We start from the raw sequence: 26,990 nt of genomic DNA on the forward strand, positions 1-26,990 counted from the left end.
AACATAATCGGGCCGAACTGGGATTCGAAACCACAATCATAGGTTCCTGGTGTGCCCACGGTAAGCAACTCGCTAGAGTTGGGACGCCTCACACTTCTAGGCCGCCCGTGCCCCAACTAGTGAGATACGATACACGATTACACGATCTGAAATCAGTCAGATCTTCCAGTCTCTACCTAACGGCCTCTCACGACAAGCACCAGAGTGCTGGGGTTATATCTTAACCATCGTCTCCACAGAACATACCCTAGTTCGAATCCCAGATATGACCTGATTATGACCAAGACCTTCAATGATACGCGTATCTATCATTCCACACAACTGTTTAAATGCAACCAACCATTCCTTTCATTTCTGAATTTATTTGGCTTGATATTTACAAAAAAACATATATGTACATCACAAATTACAAATATCACAACTAGATACATTAAATATACAGAAAACTAAAATAAATAAACTACTGACTTGGAAGATACTGTTTTCACTACATGTGAATATGTTGACAGTATAACTCCTAAAAGAAATATGTATACAATTCTTAATATCACAGAATCAATGTATGTACACACACCAGGTGTTTTGTTCATTTCCTTGTATGCCTCTCAAAAATAATTAAGGACTTCCCAATTGTTTCAGACTACTCTAGATAATCTGTCATGGCATGACAATCCCTAACTTCCCTCGAGTAGTGTATATCCACAGGGATCTTGCAGCTCCGTGGTCCAAGCATTTCCAAAAGAAGCATGTTTTCATTTTACAATTTCTGACTGTGTTCCTGCAGTACAGCTATAAGCCATTTAGGAGCCCACACATCTACATCCACGTCACATTACTCAAGCACACAATCACTGATGGAACCAAACTCAACACTGTGCAAGACAGGCTAACAGTGTAACCACAGAGCTACTGACTTGCCTATACACTAGAACTCAGTCTCTTCATCACACTTCACACCATTCATATGGAACAAGAGTTTGCCACTAATCTGGCTATATCCCCCGCCCTTGTTGCAGAATTTATGACATAATTAAAACTAAACAAACCCTAACCTTTTTTAACCGAGGTGGAACTTGTCATTAATATTGTAAAAAAAAGAAGAGTTTTGAATCTAAGTCCATCTTGTTGCCATGGAAACATAAAAAATAAAGATTTCTAAAATTTCTTAATAGCAAAAGGCACCAGTTCAGCATGTACCTGACAGGCCTGCAAAGTTTGATGAAATAATATTGAACGGTTTATGAGTTATGCTCCGGAAACGAAACGGACCGACGGAGCCTGTTTCTATATCCCCGCCAACTTTGTTGGGCGGGGGATAATAAATATTTGTTTCCCATCAGATCCAATCTAGCTAGTTCTCATCTGAGGAGGCAGCTGAAACTTGAGCTTCGAAGATAACCATCCAATACATACTGCAAACTCTCATTAGGAAATGAAAACCTTCAGGTAACAGAAAAGGTTATCCTTTTGATATTTTTCATAAATTAAATGAGACTGCAGCTCTTTGAAAACTGTACTCCAGTTGCCTATTGATACAAATGTTGAAGCATGCAATATATATATCAGCCATGGGGCTCACATGTTGCCAAAATACCAAATTTCTTAAACTGATACATATGTTTTATAACAATTCTTCAGTCAGCAAATTTTGTTTCAAACTGTCCAGACTGCCCTTTTCCTACATATGTTAGATGTCCACCTCCAGATAGTGCTCAGCTTATCTCAAGGGTTGCCCATGACTTGTGAAGCTCTACGACCTCGCTGAGCTCAACGTCACAAACTGTCCAGACTGCCCTTTTCCTACATATGTTAGATGTCTACCTCCGGAGGCTGCCCGGTTTGTGTTAAGGCTTGTCCAAGCTCTACGACCTCGTTGAGCTCAACGTCACAAACTGTCCAGACTGCCCTTTTCCTACATATGTTAGATGTCCACCTCCGGAGGCTGCCCGGTTTGTGTTAAGGCTTGTCCAAGCTCTACGACCTCGTTGAGCTCAACGTCACAAACTGTCCAGACTGCCTGGTTCCTTGGGTTGTTGGAGTGTCCACCTCGAAGATAGTGCTCAGCTCATGTCCGATGTAGTCTGTGGCTACCTCAGCACCCTTCACCCCATCATTCTCATCAGGGGACACATCAGGGACCCCTGTCAGCAGATTGGACCATGTAATCTTGTCATTGGTAGATTCCGATCCCGTCATGCTGACCTTACTCTCTGGGGATAAGGACTCCTCTTCAAGGGTCAAGGATCCTGCATCAAATAATCGGTCTGGTACTGCCACAGGAGAAGATCTACTTCCAGACACCAAAGATTCCTCTTCCAGTTCCATTGAAAACAGCCTAGACTCTGTCAATGGCTTCTCTGTCGGTGAAGAAAGGCTGTCTAACTTTGCTCCAAGAGATGCGCCTGCACTAGGTGTAGAGTCCATGAGATTGAAATATTCAAATGATTTTGGAAAATCAGAGGAAATTGAAAATTCCTTTGAAGCTGATGGAAGGACTTTGTCTGTGGATGCTGAACCATTCAGGATTGATGGTGCTGAGTCTCTTTGGGAATCAACAAAGGCTGCTCTTGGAGCAGGACGGATGTTTCCATCCGTTGGCAAGGAGGCATAGGATGAGTCAGGGCCGCTAAAAGATGACTTCCATGTTCTTGACATATCCTGGGAATAGCCAGAAGTGTCAAGCTTAGACTTCAGGTTTGTCTTGGAATCCTGTATCCTCTGTTGCCCAAGCTGGTATCTCTCCAGAATCTCCTGTTTCTGTCTCTGCACTTCTTCCAGCTGTTTCTTCAGCTCCTGTTGGCGCCTGTCGAACACGTTCCCGGTTTCCCTGGCTCTTGATATCAAGGACATGCCTTCTGTTGATCCATCCGACCTCACAGACTTGCTGAGGTTTGGACTTCCACGTTCGGAAGAAGACGTTAGAGTCATGTCCCCTTCATCAAGGTCAGATGGTGCTAGAAGCGATATGTCCCTCCCTGGAGTTCTGGTCAGAGATTCATCCGGATCCTCAAATAACAAGGACTTCTTCACCCTCTCAAGTTTTGATTTTGACGTATTCGCCGACGTTTGGGATGTTGACAAGTGCCTGCTATTATCAATGAAATCATGTCTCGACATATCACGTACAAGAATGTCGCCTATGTCAAGACTTCTTGGTCGAAAGGGATCACGAATATCAGCTAAAATTCTGTCGGCAAGAGAGTCATGGGAGCCTCCATCATGAGGCCTGGTTTCCACTGAACTTGATGCAAGAGTAGATGACCCTTTCAAAGTGTCAGTCCTTCCCATTGTCAATGGATACTTTTTGTATAGCTCCTCTCGTTGCCTTTCAATATTAGCTCTGGTTTCCTCCAGAAAGTTCCTTCTCTCAGCATTCCCCATGAGAATTTTCTTCTGGTATTCCTTCACCTTGCTATCCAAATCCGAATTTGTGCTGGTGCCAAGAGTGGAGGAGAACCCTGACCGGAGACCAGACTGCGACAGGGACAGGTCTCTCTGACTGGATGCAATGATCTTTTGTTGATATTCTCTCACTTTCCTCACATGGTCTGCCTGCTGAGCCAGACCGAGGGAGTGAGAGGCCATGTCTCGGGCACTAATACTTGACCCCTGAGTCATGCCAGCAGCACCACCAGACCTCAATTCTTGATACCCCCGGAACGTAGTACCAGGAAAACCGGAGTAGTATCCACTCTCTCCTCCACCCTCTCTCTTTCCGTCAACCTGAACAGGCACAGCATGGAAAATACCACTGGAGACGGCATGGCCTACAGATCCGAACCTATCTGACGCCAAGGTCTCAGCTCTGTGATCTCTCCGACCAGGATCTGGGAGATGTTGTGCGCCAGAAGTGACCTGGTTTGTGGTCGTGTTGACTAGCCTATATTGAGACATTGGTTGTCCAGCATGAAACTGGACTTGTGTGGGGGGGATACTTGATGGCTGTAGCCCTGGGGGGACCTCAGTGTTCTCATTAATCCCTGAGATCTGTTTGAACTTGCTGATCAACCCATCCAGCTCCATCTGTTTTTCTCTGCAACAGAAAAAGGATGTTTGTACTTGTAGTGAGAGGGTGTGTTTTGTTTGTTTGTTCATTTATTGTTTAACACCGCACTCAGCAATATTCCGGCTATATGACGGCAGCCTATAAATTATCGAGTCTGGACAGACAATCCAGTGATTGACATCATGAGCATTGATCCACGCAATTGGGATATGACATAGGAATAGCATCGAGCTTCATTTTTGTTATAGGTTCGTCAAAACGTATTTGGAAACGTCTTCCACATGTCTACTATGAAGCCTTTTGAAATCTTTACTGAAGCCTCGAGTGACCCTGATCAAACAACTTTTGAGCAAGAATCCTTTGACACTTTTTGAAATCTTCGTTTGTTTAGTTTTGTTTGTTGTTTAACGCCGCACTAAGCAATATTCTAGCTTTATGACGGCGGTCTGTAAATAATCGAGTCTGGACAGATAATCCAGTGATTTATATCATGAGCATCGATCCACGTATTTGGAATATGATGACATGCATCAACCAAGTCAGCGCGCCTGACCACCCGATCCCGTAAGTCGCCTCCTACGACAAGCAGTTGCCTGTTACAGCAAGCATGGGTTGCTGAAGAACTATTGGTGCAACACTTTCAACAACGACGTGTCAACTCAATGTTGGAGGAAAGTCAACTCAATGTTGGAGGAAAGCCCCAAGAGATTAAGTAAGTGAGTGAGTATAGTTTTACGCCACCTTAAGCAATATTCCAGCAATAAAATGGCAGGGGACACCAGGACTCAGCTTGAGATCAGCATTAAGATCAGTGGCTGTGGCGTTTATGTTTGGTATTGACATGCATTAATGAGACACAGTTATCAGAGCTCCAGATAAGCTGCGTATCTGCGTAAAATACGCATCAGAAATGCAGAAATACGCAGTAAAATATAATCCAAGCGTATCAAATACGCAACGAACATTACAGATACGCTACAAAAATAAAACTTGTGCGTATCATCAAAATATTGTGAAGTAACCCTGCATATTCGATTAGCAAATCAGCAACTTATTTTGAAATTATAAACGGGCATTCTGTCAACCTTGCCCAACTCCACGAGGACAGTTACATCATGATCATTTGCCATCACACTTTCTTGTGGAAGTTTCATGGTATTTTTGAGTCCTATAAAGCTCTCAAACACACACGACAACAGTTTGCAGGGACTAGATGAATAGTGTTTTTAAATATTGAACTTAAATACCCACATGTGTAAAAACTAGTGGGTAGCAGAAATTTGAATACCCAGATAGAATTACTGATACCCAATGATTTTAAAATGCATGGGTAAAATACCCACAACACCAAAAGCGTATCTGGAGCACTGGTTATGTTTCCTGCACAACATATAAAACTTTCTGAAAGTTTCCGTATCTCAGGACCGGAAGTGATGATGAAGAATATTACCATGACAGCAGTGTGTGTATACATATTTGATGCCATAGGGAACATTCTCAAGGTATATGTATCATTATATTTAAAATTGTTAACATTGATTTAAACAAGGGGTTGAGCACATGGGCAATGACCAAAGCTATTGCTGCAGTAAGGTGGCGAGGCTGAAATGGGGTTTAACGTCGCGTCCAAGATTATTGCACTTACATAGCGACGTGCATGTACGTGTGTGTGTTTGTGTGGCTGCTTGTACTAGTCCAGACTGATGCCGATTTATAGTGCTAGCTCACTGAGATACCATGCCGCAGTTTAACATGAATACCCCACTCAGACACAGTATACTGACTCCGAGCAGACCAGTCCTTCTTTTAGCCCCTTAATTCCGAGCGCCAGACAGGGTAACAACAAGTACCATCATTCAACATCTTTTGGTATGACGCGGTCGGGGATCGAACCCCGGACCTTCCGCTCTCCGGGCGGACGCTCTACCACTAGACCACGGAGGTGGTCCCTGCTGCAATAAGTGGTCACACACTGTAACCACCCCATCATGGACATGGGCAGGAATCGGACATTCTGGGACGGCAGTCTGCACACTGCATCAGATACAAGACTAACATCGGCCCTGGAAACCCCATGTGGACGGTACATGATTTATGAGTTGTTTTACCACCGCAGTCAACAATATCCCACCTACCAGGAATCAATGTCGCTATATCCAAGCTGTACCAGTGCAGGTGAAACATTGCTAGTGCAATAACTTCTATTGCCAGGATGCACCCAATGCAGGCAATATTTCCTACCACAGCAGTTATATTTGATAAAAGTGGAACACTGAATTCTTTTAGAACACAGTAAATCTTTTAGAATCCAGGGAAGAAAAGTCCATGAAGATAGTGACAGGTCTGAATAGAGCAAACTTGCAGAACTAATTCATAACAATTACCACAAAAAGGTTACAATCTTTGAAACTTCTTTTTGAGGTTGTTTACTGGATAACAAGATGTGAAAAACCATATACGGACTTCCTCAAAATACTGGAGCACATTCTCAAGTTTATTTTCTCTTTGAATTTATTTAATATTCAATATAACTGAAAACACAGAGTTTCAATTTATGATAAAAGGGTGCTGCCAGCATTTAGTGGTGCAATCTGATTTAATTACTTGGTTGTACCTTGTGCATGTGGTCAAACAGAATGAAATCGTAGCCTGGCTACATCACGGCTGCCTGTACACAACCTGACCTGAGGCCGCACCTGTTGGGGAATCAGGAAAAGGCTACAGGTCCCTAGCAACTAGTGATTGTCGAATGGGGTGGACCGCCTCCGTGGTCTAGTGGTAGAGCGTCCGCCCGGAGAGCGGAAGGTTCGGGGTTCGATCCCCTGCCGAGTCATAGCAAAAGACGTTAAAAGATGGTACTTGTTGTTACCCTGCCTAGCGCTCGGCATTAAGGGGCTAAAACAAGGACTGGTCGGCTCGGAGTCAGTATACTTCAGGGGGCTTAATACCACTTTGTGCCATACAGGGGGCTTAATACCAGCATGTGTTATACTGGGGGGTCAATACCAGAATGAGTTGGATCCCCGGCCGAGTCATACCAAAAGACGTTAAAAGATGGTACTTGATGTTACCCTGCCTAGCGCTCGGCAGTAAGGGGCTTAAACAAGGACTGGTCGGCTCGGAGTCAGTATACTGTGTCTGAGTGGGGTATTCATGTTCAACTGTGGCATGGTATCTCAGTGAGTTAGCGCTATAAATCGGCATCAGTCCGGACTAGTACAAGCAGCCACACAAACACACACACGTACATGCACGTCGCTATATATAAGTGCAATAATCTTGGACGCAACGTTAAATCCCATTTCACCTCACCTCACCTCGAATGGGGTGACTAAATGGATCGGGTGGTTATACTCGGTGACTTGTGTGTCTTTGTACCCTGATAATGTGTATCATTGCTGACAATAATGATCACTGGTTTGTATGGTCCAGACTAGATGACTTACAGACTGATATCATAAAGCTGGAATATTGCTGAGGGTGCAGTTAAACAACAAACAAACAAACACAGTACCTTAAGACGCAGTCAGCAATGTTCCAGCAAAACCACAATGGCCTGTAAACACTCCGAAGGGCCACACAAGCCTGTGACTATATGATGAGGAAAGTCCCATGCTATAGGAAACAATGACACGCAGTCAGCAGGTCACAGAGTGTAACCTACCGATTCTAACACAGGTTGCTCACTAACTATATGTATCATAAGCTGTCAACCCCACGTGGGGCCAGGTTCTCACAGGCCAGGAGACACTGTGGGGATGGTACTGAAGGCTACGCAACTTACTCCAACTTGATGATCTTGTCTTGCCAGGCCCTTCTCTCAATGTCTGTCTGTGCTGGGGGACCTGTGTCTGTCTGGAAGGGAGAATACCAGAATGTGTTATACAGGGGGGTCAATACCAGAATGTGTTATACAGGGGGTCAATACCAGCATGTGTTATACAGGGGAATAAATAACAGCATGTGTTATACAGGGGGGTCAATACCAGCATGTGTTATACAGGGGGCTTAATACCAGCATGTATTACACAGAGGGCTTAATACCAGCATGTGTAATACAGGTGGCTAAATACCAACATGTGTTATACAGGGGAGTCAATACCAGCATGTGTTATACAAGGAGTCAATACCAGCAAGTGTTATACAGGGGAGTCAATACCAGAATGTGTTATACAGGGGAGTCAATACCAGCATGTGTTATACAAGGAGTCAATACCAGCAAGTGTTACACAGGGGGCTCAATACCAGAATGTGTTATACAGGGGACTCAATACCAGCATGTGTTATACAGGGGGCTTAATACCAGCATGTGTTATACAGGGGGCATGTGCTCTTCTCAAGGTGTATTGAAGACTTAAAAACACATGGCTCGTGTTCCGCTATATTCACTTGCTCTGACAGATTGAACAACAAAAGTGTCTCCCCCCCTATTATCCTTGAGATACAAAGTATCATGATTATCATGTCTTTACCTGAGTGTCTGGAGATTGATCCCGCAGTGGTCTGACCTCGATGTGGACTTGTCGGGGAACATCACTCCTTGTGGCCGGACTGTGACCTTGGACAGTTGTGGACGGCAGAGAGCAGGTCTCTAGGGCCGAGTACTCCGATAGTGGGGACAAACCTGCAAGAGTGAGTGAGTGAGTGAGTGAGGGTGTGAGTGAGTGAGTGACTGTGTGAGTGAGTGAGTGTAAGTAAGTAAGTGAGTGAGTGTAAGTGAGGGTGGGTTGGTGAGAAAGTGTGAGTGAGTGAGTGAGTGTTTGTTTGTTTGTCTGTTGTTTTACGCCGCACTCAGCAATATTCCAGCTACATCACGGCGGTCTATATTAAATCAAGTCTTGACCAGACAACCCAGTAATTGACATCATGAGTATTAATCCATGCAACTGGGATTTGATGACAAGCATCAACTAAGTCAGTGAGCCTGACCACCTGATCCCGTTAGTCGCCTCTTACGACAAGCATAGTCGCCTTATACAGCAAGAATGGGTTTCTGAAAACCTATTCCACCCCGGGTCTTCACGGGTCGTGTGAGTGAGTGAGCAAGCGTGCGTAAGTGAGTGAGTGAGTGAGAGTGAGTGAGTGAGTGTGAGAGTGAGTGAGTGAGTGAGTGAGTGAGTGAGTGAGTGAGTGAGTGAGCGAGCGAGTGAGTGTGAGGGATGGAGTGTGGGTATCTTGGTAACATATTGAGGGGCACACATAATATCCACATGAGGAATTAAACTCGGGTCTTTGACATGACAAGCCAACGTTTTAACCAGTAGGCCACACACAGCCCAGTAACAAGGCTGTGTGACTTTGCCTGACTCACCATTGACCAGTTGACCTGCAGGCAGGGGAATCCCGGGCTTGACCGTCTCACCCACCACCTGACTCGTCTCGATGGCGGAGCGGCTGGCATGTTCCTCCTTCTGTTCTTTAATACGGTTGAACAACTTCATCAGCGCACCGTCTGTAACACACACTAGGACTGAACAAGCATGAAGTACTCATATCCCCTGCCAATATCACATCTCCAGTTGAGTGGAAGGCCAGAAACATTTACGCTTTTCAAGATCTGTTGTTGCCATGGAAACTCGAAAAAAAATAATTGTAAATCCCAAACTATCAAAAGGCACCAGTTCACCACAAGACCCATGTGTGTGCCAAGTTTGGTTAGGACATCCCTCATGCTTTTTCAGTTCTGCTCTGATGGACGGACGGACAGACAGCATTCCTATAAAAGGGAATATGGAAAAATCCACATGAACCAAATCTCTACACGATTCTGGATTACTCAGGTAGTCATACCTCCATGAAACCCCATTAAATACCTTCTAAAGAAACACTTTTAGTGCCGCTGAACAAAGATCTGAGCATATCCCATTACGGGTCACGACAGAATGATCTTTCGCAAACTTTGACCGACCACTGAAACGACTAACAAGAAGTCAACATCAGCCAATTAGAAAGCAGCTTTCTCGAGCTTTACGGCACTCGTTTCAACCTGGAAACTTCCATTTCAGACTACGCTTGGAAAAATGTTGACAATTCTCGAATAATATTTTGAAAACTGAACAAACAAACATTCCGGAATGTCTAATATATTGTTGAGATTGTATAGCAGTGCTTCCTCCGTTCAAATGTTTATCCCACGGAAGCGACAGATAGACGATAATTTTCACATAATCAGTCATACAGGCTGATTCTGTCGTTTCCAAGGTTGCATGATTAGAAAACACATTCTGAATGTCTCTTTCATCATCTTGTAAGCGATGCTTTGATTGGTTGGATGAAAGGTTGTTGACCCGTAATGGGATCTTTGTTTAGCGATTGAAAGATAGGGTCTGATTTTAATGAGATTGATTGAGAATGGAAACATAAGTTACATTGCGAGTCTTGGGGGCACAAAAACATATGGTTGTTCAAATATATGAAAACTGTACATTGCATGCTGCATAGAGCTGACATTTCTGTTCTGGTTCACAGTGTCACAGTTGTGTTTCTTCTTGAAATCCTCATCTAGAGGTGACGTGAAATTGTATTTAACGTCGTGTCCAGTTATATTGCGACATGTGTGTGTGTGTGTGTGTGTGTGTGTGTGTGTGTGTGCGTGTGCGTGCGTACGTGCGTGTGGCTGCTTGTACAAGTCCGAACTGATGCCGATTCATAGTGCTAGCTCATTGAGATACCATGCCGCAGTTTAACATGAATACCCCACTCAAACACAGTATACTAACTCCGAGCCGACCAGTCCTTGTTTTAGCCCCTTAATGCCAGCGCCAGACAGGGTGACAACAAATCTTTTGGTATGACTGGGTCACAGGATCGAACTCGTCTTAAAGTCAGTTAACTCCCTTGCCTCAGGTAGATGCAAGCTCCTTTCCAGCGCGTGACACCTTCGTTACACTCTCGGTAACATCGCTGCCACCAGTGTGGGCGCTGCGATTACAAGAATCTTGAAATTTGCCCTCTTAACCCCAAATGTAGCAACGTTGATACTTTTATTTATATCTTTGGGAATGCCATGATATTTCATTTTGAAAAGGTTTACGACTGACCATGTTTTCCAGATGAATTTACATTGTTGTTTTAATAATCAGATTGGTTCGAGATTGCAGACTAACGGAAAATAAACCAACTTCTCCCTTACATTCTTACTATATCAATAACACGATAGTTTTAATGACACAGAAATTCAAATTGACAAACGAAGAAAGTAATTTAGCAGCGATAAGTGTATTCAGCGTCATGACAGTCGTCACTTGTTTGTAAACATAACGGTCATTCGGTTGCGAATTCAACTCCAAGCATGGTTGTGGCCATCTATTCACAGCGGGGAGTTTTGACTGGTGGCAGCGATAGTATAGAGAGCTCCGCGAACAGTCTATCGCTGTGAGGAGCTTGAGGCAGATGTTATGACCAGTTACGCCAACATGTCAGGCTGGCAATTCTGCATTGTGTGATTTACATGCACTTACCGTTACACTAAACGTGCAGCGAACTTTATGATGATGCGAGCGGTGCCTGAGAACCAAGACTATTATTTTTTTTAGCTTCAGATTGTTGTAACTCCCATACTTCATTATTTGCTGAGATTGTCATGGTGCCATGATTGCTTTGTGGAATGAGACCTCGAAGCTCATTAGCTTTTAAGTTCACAGTATTCTCAACCTCTCTCATCATAGGGGCACGGGTGGCCCAGTCATCTAAGGCGCCGCGATTCGCTGTGCAGAGTTGCGTCCCTTGGGCACGCCAGAAACCTATGATTGTGGGTTCGAATCCCGGTTCGCCCCCATTATGTTTCTAGGTTTGTCAGCACCATACCCGTGCTCGTGGGCCATTAACCTGACACGCCGCGATATAACTGGAATACTGTTAAAAGCGGCGTTAAACCCAACTCGCTCACTCACTCACTCTCATCATATTTCATTACCATTTTTCTTGAGTTTGGCTGTCTGGTCTGAGATTGTAACATTGGTGACATCTTTGAGAGCTGTGACATCCATGGATGGTTGCCGTAGTGACACATTGTTTGGTGGGTGGGATGGGTCATGTGACTCGGAACTGGATGGGGTGTCGGGAGGTGTCTGGGTGTCAAGCGACATCATCACTGGAGGATCTGAAACCAACAAAACTCGGATGAAGCCCTTCAGAGAAACCTGAGTTCAATGACCCCTAAAAAAATACTGAGCATCCTTAAACATCTGCAGCATATCTGTTAACATGAGACGGTCAGGTAGCCTAGTGGTTTAAGCGGTCGCTTGTCACACTGAAGACCCAGGTTCGATTCCCAACATAGGCACAATGTGTGAAGCCCATTTCTGGTGTCCAACGCCGTGACATTGCTGGAATATTGCTAAAAGCGGCGTAAAACAATACTCACTCACTCACTCACTCACTCACTATGTTAACACATAGGAGCAATAGCTCGATGTTTGTTAACATAGCACCCCAAAGGGAAACTAAATCGTTCTTGTCATTTCAACATTTTCAGTAACTGTGAAGATCCGGGGTAGAGTAGGTCTTCAGCAACCCATGCTTGACGTAAAGGGCAACTATGCTTGTCATAAGAGGCGACTAACGGGATCGGATGGTCAGGCTTGCTGACTTGGTATATGCATGTCAATTGCGTGTATGGATGCTCACGATGTCAATCACTGGATTGTCTGGTCCAGACTCGATTATTTACAGACCACGGTCATATAGCTGGAATATTGCCGAGTGCGGCGTTAAACAACAAACCAACAAACAAACGTCATTTCAAGACTGACTATGCATACAACTCACGCTGGTCGGCCAAGTACATGTCCTCAAAGGCTTTCTCCATGTTCATCTGTTTGTTCTCCTTATCCTCTTGGCGCCGGTCTGGCGGCAGAAACACCTGCTTCTGCAACAAGAATACAACATACACCACTGTACCGCAACATTCCATGTTTACCAAATCAATTGTCAAAGCTAGAGAATTACCAGCCTAGATTTTCTGACATTAAAGAGTTAATGACATTATTGCTGGCAGCCAAAGCAATATGTTTGGAGTTGACACATGTCATCAGGAGATAATTTAAAATGAAAGCTATGACTTATCTAGAACTGCTCAGGGCTTCATATTTAGCTGCAAGTCTCCAGCGAAAGTCTGCAAATCTTTCCACATTAAGAATTTCCAATTTCATGTGTATACAAATTAGTCAAATCTAAATATTTTTTACACTTGTATAGAAAAGAAACAAGTCGGATAAAAAAGGCCTTGAATTGCCGTCTTGTCCCCCTTCTATAGATTCCGCAAGCCTTCCAGTGAGTGAGTGAGTGAGTTTGGTTTAACGCCGCTTTTAACACTCTTCCAGTTATATCTCGGCTTGTCAGCTTAATTAGCGAGGAAAGCCCGAAGTGATGCAGGTTTTAGACGTTTACCACTTCGGTGAAACCCACGAGCACTGGTATGGTGCTGACAAACCTAGAAATATAATCGGGGCGAACCGGGATTCAAATTCCCACAATCATAGGTTTCTGGCGTGCCCACTGGATGCAACTCTGCACAGTGAATTGCGGCGCCTTAAAGTGAGTGAGTGAGTATGTTTTACGCCGCTTTAAGCAATATTCCAGCAATATCACGGCGGGGGACACCAGAAATGGGCTTCACACATTGTACCCATGTCGGGAATCGAACCCGGGTCTTCGGCGTGATGAGCAAACGCTTTAACCACTAGGCTACCCGACCGCCCCACGGCGCCTTAGACGACTGGGCCACCCGTGTCCCCCGCAAGCCTTATAGATACTGTCCCATCCTGAAACGTCTTGAACGCTCAAGCCTGTCACGGTCATGTACACAACAAAGGCAGATAACTCTATGATACGACATCCCTTAATACTGTAAATCTAGAAATTTACGTGAGTGTGAATTAAATGAGAAAAATGTGTGTGGTTTTCGCTCGCATTAATTAACTTCGCAAAAATGTCTTCAAAATGACTACCAACAATTCACCGTTTATTGAGCAGCAGTTGTAACTAACATATAACAATGTCATGCAAAGAATAGGTATTACACAATGGGCATCCGGTGAGTTATCACTGCTGGGGTCAAGAGTTCTACCCACTCATGTCAAGCTTGTTGACACCTTCTCCGCATACCAATCAGTGAACTGTTTTATTGGCTTTGAACTTCCTTAATGCAGTCAACAGAGTAAACATATAAACTGTGTGTTGTTTTTAGGAAAACACTGTTTATTGTTATTACGGAAGTGCTTTACTCAGCGCTAATAAGCGGTGATATTTGCTGTTTGATTGTATTAAGGTAAGGACATGTATCATTCCACTGGGGACAGGGTGGGGGGAGTCGTATTGATTTTGCGTCGCATTTTTGGCTAGGGGTCATCAGTCGTATTTATTTGGATACGCATTAATTTCAAGATTTACAGTATTTGTCATCAGTGTTTCAGTCACTTGATGCAACTGACAATTACTGAATACACCAAACCTACTTAGCCTGTATTTACTTCAGGACAAGTATCACTTTGTGTGAATTTGGTGAGCAAAATCAGTCGTCAGCATGGTGAGGATTCTTTCGTTTGTTTGTTTCTTGTTTAACACCACTCAGCAATATGACAGCTATATGACAGCGGTCTGTCTGGACCAGACAATCCAGTGATTGATATCATGAGCATCCACCCACGCAATTGGGATCGATGACATGCATCAACCAGGTCAGTGAGCCTGTCCACCCGATCCCGTTAGTCACCTCTTACGACAAGCTTGGATTGCTGAAGACCTATTCTACCCCGGATCTTCACAGGTGCATGGTTAGGAGGAAATGGATCACAGTGATGAAGTCAAACAGCATCCTACTCATTTTGTAAAAGCTATTCATGTTGTCCCCTGATACCTACTGGCAGATCTGCTACATCCTCCTGTCTCCGTCGGCGGTCAGCTCGCTGTAAAAGGCTCAGGTCTTGAAGCATGTTACTGTACTCCTGAAACAGGACGATATCGTTTTTATCATATAACGCCATTGTTATGAACAAGATGGACCAATCTGATAAAATTGGTATTGTGTTCTGATAATTATGCAAATGAGGTCACAAAGCTCCTTATATGGATGGATGTCTTCTTTCTCAATAAACTGTTGACTGAAGTTCCTAAGAGTGAGTGAGTGAGTGAGTGAGTGAGTGAGTGAGTGAGTGGTTCTGGCGGGTGGGACTAAGAGTGAATGTGTGAGTGGGTCCTTGGGTGAATGAGTGAGTGAGTGAGTGAGCAATTGTAAGTGACTGTGTGAGTGACTTCGTGAGTGAGTGAGTGAGTGAGTGAGTGGTTTTGGTGGGTGGGACTGAGAGTGAGTGAGTGAGTGGGTCCTTGGGTGAGTGAGTGGTTTGGGGGGGTTGGACTGAGAGTGAGTGAGTGAGTGAGTGAGTGAGTGAGTGAGTGAGTGGTTTTGGTGGGTGGGACTGAGAGTGAATGTGTGAGTGGGTCCTTGGGTGAATGAGTGAGTGAGTGAGAGCAATTGTGAGTGACTGTGTGAGTGACTGTGTGAGTGAGTGAGTGGTTTTGGTGGGTGGGACTGAGAGTGATTGGGTCCTTGGGTGAATAAGTGAGTGAGTGAGTGAGCAATTGTGAGTGAGTGAGTGAGTGAGTGAGTGAGTGGTTTTGGTGGATGGGACTGAGAGTGAATGTGTGAGTGGGTCCTTGGGTGAATGAGTGAGTGAGTGAGAGCAATTGTGAGTGACTGTGTGAGTGAGTGAGTGAGTGGTTTTGGTGGGTGGGACTGAGAGTGAGTGGGTCCTTGGGTGAATAAGTGAGTGAGTGAGTGAGCAATTGTGAGTGAGTGAGTGAGTGAGTGAGTGAGTGAGTGAGTGAGTGGGTGAGCAATTGTGAGTGAGTGAGTGAGTGAGTGAGTGAGTGAGTGAGTGAATGGTTTTGACTGAGAGTGAGTAAGTCCTTGGGTGAATGAGTGAGTGAGTGGGTGGCAGTTGGTCCAGCAGTTTAAGTGAGCAACTGAAGAAATGAACAGAATGAAGACGAGATAATTTGGTATGAAAGCAAAAAGTGATGTCTCTTGTGCTTTTAACCTGCAATGGTCTTCAGTCTGGTTTTGTTTGAAAATACTTACATGTCGAAGGTGCTCTTTTCGAAGAGCCACGTTTCCACGGATACGAGCCCTGACCACCCTGTCCTGGTCGGTGTGTCGTTTTTCCTTCAGCTCAAGTTTGAGTCTGAAGTCCTCCTCTTCCGCAGCAAGACAAGCATCCTTCTGCAACATCATCAACAGAGGCCATCACACACACTTCAAAGCTCATTGTTAGTTTTTCCCCTGGTGAGCTATTAGTTGCCTCTTACGACAAGCATAGTCGTCTTTTACGACAAGCATAGTCGCCTTTTAAGTCAAGCATAGTCGCCATTTACGGCAAGCATAGTCGCCTTTTACGGCAAGCATAGTCGTCTTTTACGACAAGAATGGTCGCCTTTTACGACAAGCATGGTCGCCTTTTACGGCAAGCATGGTCGCTTGCTTCGCTGAAGACCTACTGTACCCCAGATCTTGCAATATTCCAGACATTTCATGGAAGCCTGTCTGGACCAGTGACTAAAAACGTCCTCGCCATTAGGGGACCGGTGCCACTGAATCAGCAAAGTCACAAATCACGCCCACTAACTTAACCACCTCCAACACTCATGAGGTGCTGAGAATCTAATCTGGGTCCCCACATGTTCACAACAAATGATGTAAAATGAGTTGACGTAAACAATTGAAAGAACTGAGGTGCCTGACAAACTAGAGTCAGGTTTAAACACAATTACAGTCACAAAATACAAGGCTTTTTAAGGATTACTCCCTAAACTTCAAGGCCTGCAAATTACTTTCAAGCCCATCCAATCAAAGCATTCCAGACTCCGGAGTAGGTTTTTACGCCGCTTTGAGCAATATTCCAGCAATATCACGGCGGGGGACACCAGAAGTGAGGAGCTCAGCTTAGGGATTAACAGTTGGTTATACACTTAAACTTTGTCGATGACAGAGCACACACGAGACCACAACGTGAGTTCACTATATCCATTTTTCGTATTATTTTCGATTATCAGAGAGAGAGGTAACTCTAGTGAGTGAGTGAGTTGGGTTTAACACCGCATTTAACATTATTCTAGTAATATCGCGGCGTGTCAGCTTAATGTGAGAGGAAGTTATGCAGGTCTTAGACGTTTACCACTTCGGTGAAACCTACGAGCACGGGTATGGTGCTGACAAACCTAGAAACATAATCAGGGCAAACCAGGATTTGAACCCACAATCATAGGTTTCTGGCGTGCCCAAGGGACGCAACTCTGCACAGCGAATCACGGCACCTTTGACGACTGGGCCACCCGTGCCCCCCTGAATACAGCGAACTTGCAGAACTAATTCATAACAATTACCACAAAAAGGTTACAATCACAACAGACACTTTGAAACTTCTTTTTGAGGTTGTTTACTGGATAACAAGATGTGAAAAGCCATATACAGACTTCCTCAAAATACTGGAGCACATTCGCAAGTTTATTTTCTCCTTGAATTCATTTAATATAACTGAAATACAGTGTTTCAACTCTGCACAGCGAATCGCTGCGCCTTAGACGACTGTTCCACCCGTGCCCCCTGAGGTAACTCCATGGTTACAAACAGCATGTAGATTGCATATTTCCGTTTTCTACCAAGTTTGTCAACTGATTACAAACTACGACAAGACAAGACACATCCATCCAGCCTACCTGTTCAAGAGGGCCGGCCTTGACTACTGCATAATCTGGTATGTGATAGTGTGTCGTAGAGAATGCATTCATGTCCGTCATCGGCACAGGTTTGGCTGGGAAAAGATGACAAAATACTTCTTGTTGAACAGTATCTGTATGACATCATCACCTATACAAACTCAGCATCCCACAAATCTGGAAATTCACTCAATTCAATTTCTATAAGCTTCTCATATAGGATTTTAATTTAATTTAATTTGATTTGATTTGATTTGATTTGACCTATCCCTTCTCACACAATGCAAAAAGAAAGAGAAATGCTTATTGTGAGATAGGAGAAGCTTAAAAAATCATTTTCAGAACAGTTACTTTCCAGATCATCCAAGTAAGGTTCATAAGAAAGGGCAGTAACTCTTTGAATGACTTAACATTCGGGGTAGAAGAAGCACAAGGGATAACACAACACCAGAAAAGTGAGGTGAAATGGGACTTAACGTCGCATCCAAGATTATTGCACTTATACAGCGACGTGCATGTACGTGTGTGTGTGGCTGCTTGTCCTCCTTGGACTGATGCCGATTTATAGTACTATCCCACTGAGATACCATGCCGCAGTTTAGCATGAATACCCCACTCAGACACAGTATACTGACCCAGAGCCTTCCGCTCTCCGGGCGCTCTACCACTAGACCACGGAGGCGGTCGACATCAGGAAAGGAATGAAAGTGTAAATGGACAAAAACAGCTAAGTATTGATAATGGAGGCAATGATGATGATGATGATGATGATGATGATTGTAACCTACGTTTAGACTGCAGTGCTTCCTCCCAGGGGTCTGGCTCGGGTGGGGGTAGAGCGGCAACCTCGGCTGCCCTCAGCGCCTCTGTCTCCAGTGCTGCGTGTCTAGGAGGGAGAGAAGCGTGGCTCAATTTCACCAAGTCAATAAACCCAGGGCAGACCACAGAGTTGACAAATTGTTTGTTTGATGTTTTTATACCACACTCAGCAATATTCCAGTTTTATAAGACTTAAAATATAAAAGAATTGCTTCTCAGGCAATGGCTTTTGAAAGTATAGTGTTGGCGGGTGTTTTTTTTTATGGGGGGTTGTTCAAACTAGTATATGGGAGGCATGGGTGGCCCAGTCGTCTAAGGCGCTGCGATTCGCTGTGCAGAGTTGCGTCCCTTGGGCACGCCAGAAACCCATGATTGTGGGTTCGAATCCCGGTTCGCCCCGATTATGTTTCTAGGTCTGTCAGCACTATACCCGTGCTCGTGGGTTTCACCGAAGTGGTAAACGTCTGAAACCTGCATCACTTTGGGCTTTCCTCCCACATTAAGCTGACACGCCGTGATATAACTGGAATACTGTTAAAAGAGGCGTTAAACCCAACTCACCTTGGAGGCAGTCACAAATAGATTCAAAGGCTTTGCTGCACCAGCTACTGCATCATGGGCTAGTTATCATTGTTTCCATGGTTACCGTGCAATGATGTGTTTGTTATCCTCGTAGTCCTTCAGCGCCCTGTCTTTGCGCAGATTCTTGAGTGCGGACTGATAGCGGCGGTGCGCAGCTTCTTTCCTCATCTGACCCTGTACCACCCTCTCCAGCTCACAGTCCTTCTGTTGGCGCGTTTCGGAACAGAGAAGCATTTCAGCAACGTTATAGGCGGTTAATTATTTTAAATATATAGAGGTCCTTAGGGCAGATAATTCTGTGATTGATATCATGAGCATTAGTGGTGGGACGATACTCCAAGGATCGGTGGATCAGACTTTTCACTTCTCAATATAAGTATTGATCACTGTCTAATGCAGCTTTTACTATGGAACACTGTCTAGTCCTGCTTTGATTATGGAACACTGTCTAGTTCTGCTTTTACTATGGAACACTGTCTAGTCCTGCTTTTACTATGGAACACTGTCTAGTCCTGCTTTTACTATGGAACACTGTCTAGTCCTGCTTTTACTATGGAACACTGTCTAATGCTGCTTTTACTATGGAACACTGTCAAGTGCTACTTTTAGTATGGACACTGGCTAGTCCTGCTTTTACTATGGAACACTGTCTACTGCTGCTTTTACTATGGAACACGGTCTAGTCCTGTTTTTACTCTGGAACACTGTCTAGTCCTGCTTTGACTATGGAACACTGTCTAGTCCTGCTTTGACTATGGAACACTGTCTAGTTCTGCTTTTACTATGGAACACTGTCTAGTCCTGCTTTTACTAACGAACGCTGTCTAGTGCTGCTTTTACTATGGAACACTGTCTATTGCTACTTTTACTATGATACACTGTCTAGTCCTGCTTTTAACATGGAACACTGTCTAGTCCTGCTTTTAATATGGAACACTGTCTAGTCCTGCTTTTACTATGGAACACTGGCTAGTCCTGCTTTTAATATGGAACACTGTCTAGTCCTACTTTTACTACGGAACACTGTCTAGTTCTGCTTTTACTATGGAACACTGTCTAATGCTACTTTTACTAAGATACACTGTCTAGTGCTGCTTTTACTATGGAACACTAGCTAGTGCTGCTTTTACTATGGAACACTGTCTAGTCCTGCTTTTACTATGGAACACTGTCTAGTCCTGCGTTTACTATGGAACACTGTCTAGTCCTGCTTTTACTATGGAACACTGTCTAGTCCTGCTTTTACTATGGAACACACCAAGTGCCAGGCAAGGTAAAAACAAGTACCATCTTTTAATGTCCATTGTTATGAAGTGACCAGGGGTCAAACGACAGACCTCCTACTCTATCCAATAGACCCCTATGAAGTGAGTGAGTGAGTACGGTTTTACGCCGCTTTAAGCAATATTCCAGCAATATCACGGCGGGGGACACCAGAAATGGGCTTCACACATTGTACCCATGTCGGGATTCGAACCCGGGTCTTCGGCGTGACGAGCGAACGCTTTAACCACTAGGCTACCCGACCGCCCCGACCCCTATGAAGAATCAACCCAAGATCTGCCACATGACCATGATGACAGGCCCATGTGAAAGCACTTGGCTACTCGTCAACCTCTCATCAACTGCTCATGGTTTCAAGTTCATTTCTAGCAATGTGATTTATCATTTCAACATGTCCAACATACTATCTGTACAGTGTCTTGTTTAACGCCTCAATCCGCAATATTCAAGCTATACGACTGTGACTCTGTAAATAATGGAGTCATGACCACACAATCTAGTGATTGACATCATGAGCATCCATCCACCAGTTGGGATATGATGACATCCATCAACCAAGTCAGGAGCCTGACCACCCGATCCCGTTCGTCGCCTCTTACGACAAGCATGAGTTGCTGATGACCAATTCTAATTTGGATCGTCAATGGGTTTATTGGTGCTGTTAATGATCAATGAGTCTTACAACATTCCTGGCCGCCTTGTGCGCGGTGCCGATGCTCTTCAGGGAGTTTTCGTACTGTTGCTCCAGACGATGCAGCTTCTCCAGTTTTTCTTTTTCAAGGTTATTCTGTAGACATGACAACGTTGTTTATGCCAAAAGAAAGTTTACAACTAAAACAGTTGTTTCAGGCAATTCTAACAACCTCATGACAAGCAAGGCATCCCAGTTGGCAAGTCAAGGTTTCGGAATAATATTAATAATAATAATAATAATAATAATAATAGGCTATTCACATTACACATATTTCAATACCACTCAGGGGCATGCTCAAAGCGCTATTATTACCCCGATCACTGGATCAACAATCATTCTCAGCTCCCTGGGGAATATATAGCCTGATCTGCCTGTCAGGCGTTAAAATATTAACAACCACATTGACATCTCATCCTACCGGGTACCCACTCACTACTGGGTGAACAGAGGCACATTTCGAACAAAGCCATTTGCCCCAGGAGATGCCACATGTGTTACATGACCGAAGCCCTAGAAACTCTCAGGAGCCAAGCTGCTGAATCGCGGTCACCCATCCATGGACTCTCTGTGACCGACGATTTGCACCGTCATGCATATGTGTTATTTCATGTTTCATACAGAAATGTACGGAGGTGTAGTGTATTGTCACGTATAATTCGACGATGCCCCAATGAATCTTGAAAACCCCATTGGCACCCATGACCTTCCCATCTGTAAGTATGATTTACTTATGTAACCATGGCAACGCTACAGGTGCTTACCTTGACCTCACAGGTCAACTTGTCCATCTGTTTTGCCTTCTCCTTCCTCACATCCTCTCTGATCCTGGCTGCATTCACCTTGGCCTGTTCTCGAACCTGAGGCAGAAAACATATCATCACATGATGATTGTTTGTTACCATGGTTACAGAGCTATAGACAAGCTTTTGGCTATTTGGGAATTTTCCCCAGCGGTTCGATTTTGATTGGGTATCCACACGTTTAACATATTTAAGAAGGTATTTTTTCCCCACCTGTTTCTTGTCATTTGGGTATTTCACTCAAAACCTGTTTCGTAACAATCCCCGCAATTCATAAAAAAAACTATGTGTTTGTTCGTTTGTTTGTTATTTAACGCTGCACTCAGCCATATGACGGCTGTCTGAAAATAATCCAGACAATCAAGTGATTCATATCTTGAGCATCGATCCACACAATTTGGAGTCAGCGAGTCTGACCACCTGATCCCTTCAGTGGCCTTTTACGGTAAGCATGGGTTGCTGATTGGTTGGTTGGTTGTTGTTTTACGCCGCACTCAGCAATATTCCAGCTATATGACGGCGGTCTGTAAATAATCGAGTCTGGACCAGACAATCCAGTGATTGACATTGTGAGCATCGATCCATGCAATTGGGATACGATGACATGCATCAACCAAGTCAGCGAGCCTGACCACCCGATCCCCTTAGTCGCCTCTTACGACAAGCATGGTCGCCTTTTATGGCAAGCATGGGTTGCTGAAGACCTATTCTACACCATAAATCTACACATTATGAATGAAAAGGTTTTAGGGTGCATATCAACAGTTATTACTGATTAGTGTATTAATGTGCAACAAGATGGAAATTAGCAGAAGCCCACTCAACCAGACCAGTTTTGTTAACGTGAAGGGTATCCTAATGGCTGGTCAAATTTCAAACAGTTTGCTATATGTTATCAGTCGAGCCAGTAGGTTCCAACCCTGTTGCTGTGTGCGAAAGCAGTCTCTACCTGAGGTGAGGTGGTGAAATTGGGTGTAACGTCGCGTCCAAGATTATTGCACTTATATAGCGACGTGCATGTACGTGTGTGTGTGTGGCTGCTTGTACTAGTCCGGACTGATGCCGATATACAGTGCTAGCACACTGAGATATCATGCCGCAGTTTAACATGAATACCCCACTCAGACACAGTATACTGACTCCGAGCCGACCAGTCCTTGTTTCAGCCCCTTAATGCCGAGCGTCAGACAGGGTAACAACAAGTACCATCTTTTAACGTCGTTTGGTATGACGCAGCCGGGGATCAAACCCCAGACCTTCCGCACCCCGGGCGGATGCTTTACCACAAGACCACGGAGGCGGTCCGTCTCTACCTGAACAAGTCGTAGCTTGCGCCGCCGTGTAGTCTCATCCTTGGACAACTGTTCCACTTCACTGGGACTGAGTCTGTACCGGACCTTGTTATCTCCCCTGCCCTTCATGGCGATCTCGCTACACCACCTGAAAACAGCATGAAGACACATTAAGTCTGAAGCTGTGAGTGAGTATTGTTTTACACCACTCTTAGCAATATTCCAGGTACCGTATTCGACGTAATAAGCGCCTTCTCTAATAAGCGCCCACGGCTTTATTTGCTAATATGGGGTGGTCGGGTAGCCTAGTGGTTAAAGCGTTCGCTCGTCACGCCAAAGACCCGGGTTCGATTTCCGACATGGGTACAATGTGTGAAGCCCATTTCTGGTGTCCCCCGCAGTGATATTGTTGGAATATTGCCAAAAGCGGCGTAAAACCATACTCACTCACTATTTGCTAATATACTACTCAAAAGAAGTTAAGGAACATCCGATTCTTTCAAATGGCTACAGCTAATCTCTCATGCCAGGACAGATTAACTCGATAGTCACATGTAAGAATTGTGTTCCTTTACTTTCTTGAGTGGTATGTATTGGCTAGTGAACAATCCCAGTTAGCACGTTTTACGATTGATGAATGTACACAAGATCTATTTATTCGTGTATGATTCGCACTCGTTTGTTATACATGTTATATGCACCCTTAATCATGGGCAAATTAATTCTCGAAAATATATCTGTCGTGTATAATACACTCAGATCCTTCTTTTATATCATTTCAGACTGTCAGCATAAACCATAAAATTTACAATCTTTCAACTTCGTTTTTAATCTCACCAAAATTATGTCCTAATAAGAGCCCCTTTTTCTAATTTTGAGAGCGCCCTGGGCGCTTATTACGTCGAATACGGTATATCTCATTTCTGCTACAGCGCCAGATGATTTACAGCCATGTATGTTTACATAAACACTAACACATCAAGAAACCACTATCTAAGGCTAAAAAATATAATAGTCTTGGTTCTCAAGCACCACCCGCATCATCAAAAATCAGCGGCACCTTTTGTTTTTACTTCTGTTTTCAAAAAAATATAAAAATCCTAATACTTAACACTGTTAAATACAATGCACACAAAAAATATTGAAAATGGAAACCAAAAACGAAACGTGCAATGATGATGTGGTCAGAGCCCGAGAACCAAGACTGTTATTTTTTATAGCCTAATCAATGACGGAATGTTATGCAATAGTTTTTTAGCAAGTTAACGCCACATCGCCAAACAGAGCTTACCGTATTCAACGTAATAAACGCCCAGGGCGCTCTCAAAATTAGAAATAGGGGCCTCTTATTAGCAGTGATTAGAATATAAATTTGGTGAAAGAGTTGAAAGATCGTAAATTTCGTGGTTTATGCTGACAGCCTGAAATGATACAAAAGAAAGGTTTGTGCGTATCATACATGACAGATATATTTTTCCAGAATTTAATTGCCCGTAATTAAGGGTGCATATAACACAAGAGTGCGTATTATACACGAATAAATAAGTCTTGTGTTCATTGATCAATCGGAAGGATGCTAATTGGGATTGTTCACAGGCCAATATATGCAAATATCGCTGCGGGCGCTTGTTAGAGCGAGGCGCTTATTACGTCGAATACGGCATATTTATCAGAACACAATACCAAGTTTATCAGATTGATTTATCACTGACAATGCTAACAGGTACCATTATATGATAAATAAATGATAAACACATACATTCTACAAGTCAACATAATAAATACATTCAACATTTGTACAATGTTAGTTAATTGGTAACTATAGTTACCATTTGTTACCAATATTAAAATTTACAGGCTGCTGTTTGTCTAATGAGTTGAAAATGGTTTTAGCATAAACATAAGATGTCTTCATGGGAGGTCCATCATTCAGTCTGATTGGGGATTAAACTAATTACGTTAACCAGAGCTCCAGATAAGCTTTCGTGTTGTGGGTATTTTACCCATGTATTCATTGGGTATCAGTAATTCTATCTGGGTATTCAAATTTCTGTTACCCACTAGTGTTTACACATGTGGGTATTTAAGGTAAATATTTAAAAACACTATTCATTTAGTCCCTGCAAACTGGTGTCATGTGTGTTCGAGAGCTTTATAGGACTCAAAAATACCACGATACGTCCACAAGAAAGTGTGATGGCAAATGATTGTGATGTAACTGTCATCGTGGAGTTTGGCAAGGTTGACGGAATGCCCGTTTTTAATTTCAAAATAAGTTGCTGATTTGCTAATCGAATATTTTACTGCGTATTTCTGCATTTCTGATGCATATTCTACGCAGATACGCAGCTTAATTGACGAATAAGTGATCTTAGAAAACCATCAGCCCAAAAATCTGCTTTGATGTCTGAACATTTGGCATGTTTGGTTTCACTTCATGTCAGAGGTGAAATGAAAAAGTCATTTTTATTGTAATTGGAACTTGACAATTCATTTAAATGTGCCACTTCTGTGACCATGGTAACCACAAACATAAGCAATCAAGACAGCTGATCAAGCTGACATGGAGTATGAATCATGATGAATAGAAACAGAAGTCTGAGAAGATTCAAATTGTGTTGATTGACATGACTGCATTTTTACTACTGATTTAGTAACATTTAGAAACAAAATTGGAACTTTACATCTGTTTCCTATAGGCAAACAGTAGCTGATAACACCCTGATAGCTTTTAATTTCCAATTTCCATGAAAGGTAAAAAATTTGAAAATTTGCGCTTAGAATTTAGATCTATTTCATTTTGACCAGCTGTTAACATGTGGGAATGCTTGTAAATTTATATACAGCATAGTATGAACAAATCTCCTTTGAAATCAAATATTGCAAAATCAACTTCAGAAAATAGTGCATTGATACCATGATAAACAACAGCAGATAGACAGTTTGCGTTAATTAGGAGGAATATGTCCCCCTACCGTCCCTCCCCTTCAACTAACGGATACTTTATCAATCCGAAAGTCGAATAGAAAGAAGAGTACGACTTGAATGTCATGCATCTTGTTTTGTACATATACATGCATAAACTATTTTGAAAAACTGAATGATGAAATGAAAAACATACCAAGAGAAGGAATTTGCGCTAGCCGCTAAAGCGCTGAACAAGTCCAAACATAACAAGTTTCAATTCGCCGCTTACGGAAGTAGAACAGTTTCCGGCTTATTGTTTACGACATTCATATTATCAAAAAGGAACTATGTATTGTATTTTCTTTAGTAGTTAATAGAAATTTATTGAAACTGATGGATGCTGAGTAAACTTTGTCTCAAAGGTTATGATGATTCACGTGTTCCTGTCTCTGCGCGATTTTACGACATATTGGATTGTATTTGCGCGCCACATTCAACGTTCCGGAAACATGTTTTATGTTTGAAAAGCCGCGAACATAAGCGTTTGTGATTCTGTTCAGCCTGCAAGTGAAAATAAAGACTGACATGACAGCCACAAATATAATGGCTCGCTAATTGCATGGGTGATGTCGGGGCGTGATTTGGCTGTAATATCGATCACGTATGGTTGTTTGAAATTTCATGTGTAGATCAATGTGAACAACCATTTCATGTTGTTTTGCTCAGGATCTCATGTATTTTTTCGAAAATGAACAGGTGCTGAAATCGTGATTTAAAAAAAATACATACGAATAATGAACTGTATTTTTCGACGCCGATCTGCAAAAAAAATGCACGTTATTTTTGTTCCGCCAATCCGTGCCATGGGTATTTTTTTCCCAGTAAAACAGGGG

At 43.4% G+C, this 26,990-nt stretch overlaps 1 protein-coding gene across 3 annotated transcripts; it reads right to left on the reverse strand.

Annotated features, from left to right (window-relative positions):
- Window positions 1–1,140: 1,140 nt before the first annotated feature.
- Window positions 1,141–26,397, reverse strand: LOC124113544. Of its 3 annotated transcripts, none has more exons than XM_048402095.1 (16): window positions 26,312–26,397; window positions 23,212–23,338; window positions 21,860–21,955; window positions 21,087–21,191; window positions 19,185–19,324; window positions 18,508–18,605; window positions 17,720–17,814; window positions 16,086–16,226; window positions 14,869–14,952; window positions 12,776–12,875; window positions 11,922–12,107; window positions 9,318–9,458; window positions 8,479–8,630; window positions 7,791–7,861; window positions 2,019–4,033; window positions 1,141–1,906 (listed from the first exon to the last, which is right to left on the reverse strand). In XM_048402095.1, the coding sequence occupies exons 2-16, from the start codon at window positions 23,317–23,319 to the stop codon at window positions 1,863–1,865; spliced, it is 3,576 nt and encodes a 1,191-aa protein (XP_048258052.1). In that variant the 5' UTR covers window positions 23,320–23,338; window positions 26,312–26,397; the 3' UTR covers window positions 1,141–1,862. The 3 variants fall into 3 exon arrangements, with proteins under 3 accessions (XP_048258052.1, XP_048258053.1, XP_048258051.1); XM_048402096.1 differs by having other exon boundaries at window positions 1,141–1,699; window positions 1,934–4,033; XM_048402094.1 differs by having other exon boundaries at window positions 1,889–4,033.
- Between the last annotated feature and the right edge of the window lie 593 nt (window positions 26,398–26,990).

The sequence above is a fragment of the Haliotis rufescens genome, unplaced genomic scaffold (assembly GCF_023055435.1).
Source record: "Haliotis rufescens isolate VD_foot unplaced genomic scaffold, xgHalRufe1.0.p SCAF_24, whole genome shotgun sequence".
NCBI classification, from domain to species: domain Eukaryota; kingdom Metazoa; phylum Mollusca; class Gastropoda; order Lepetellida; family Haliotidae; genus Haliotis; species Haliotis rufescens.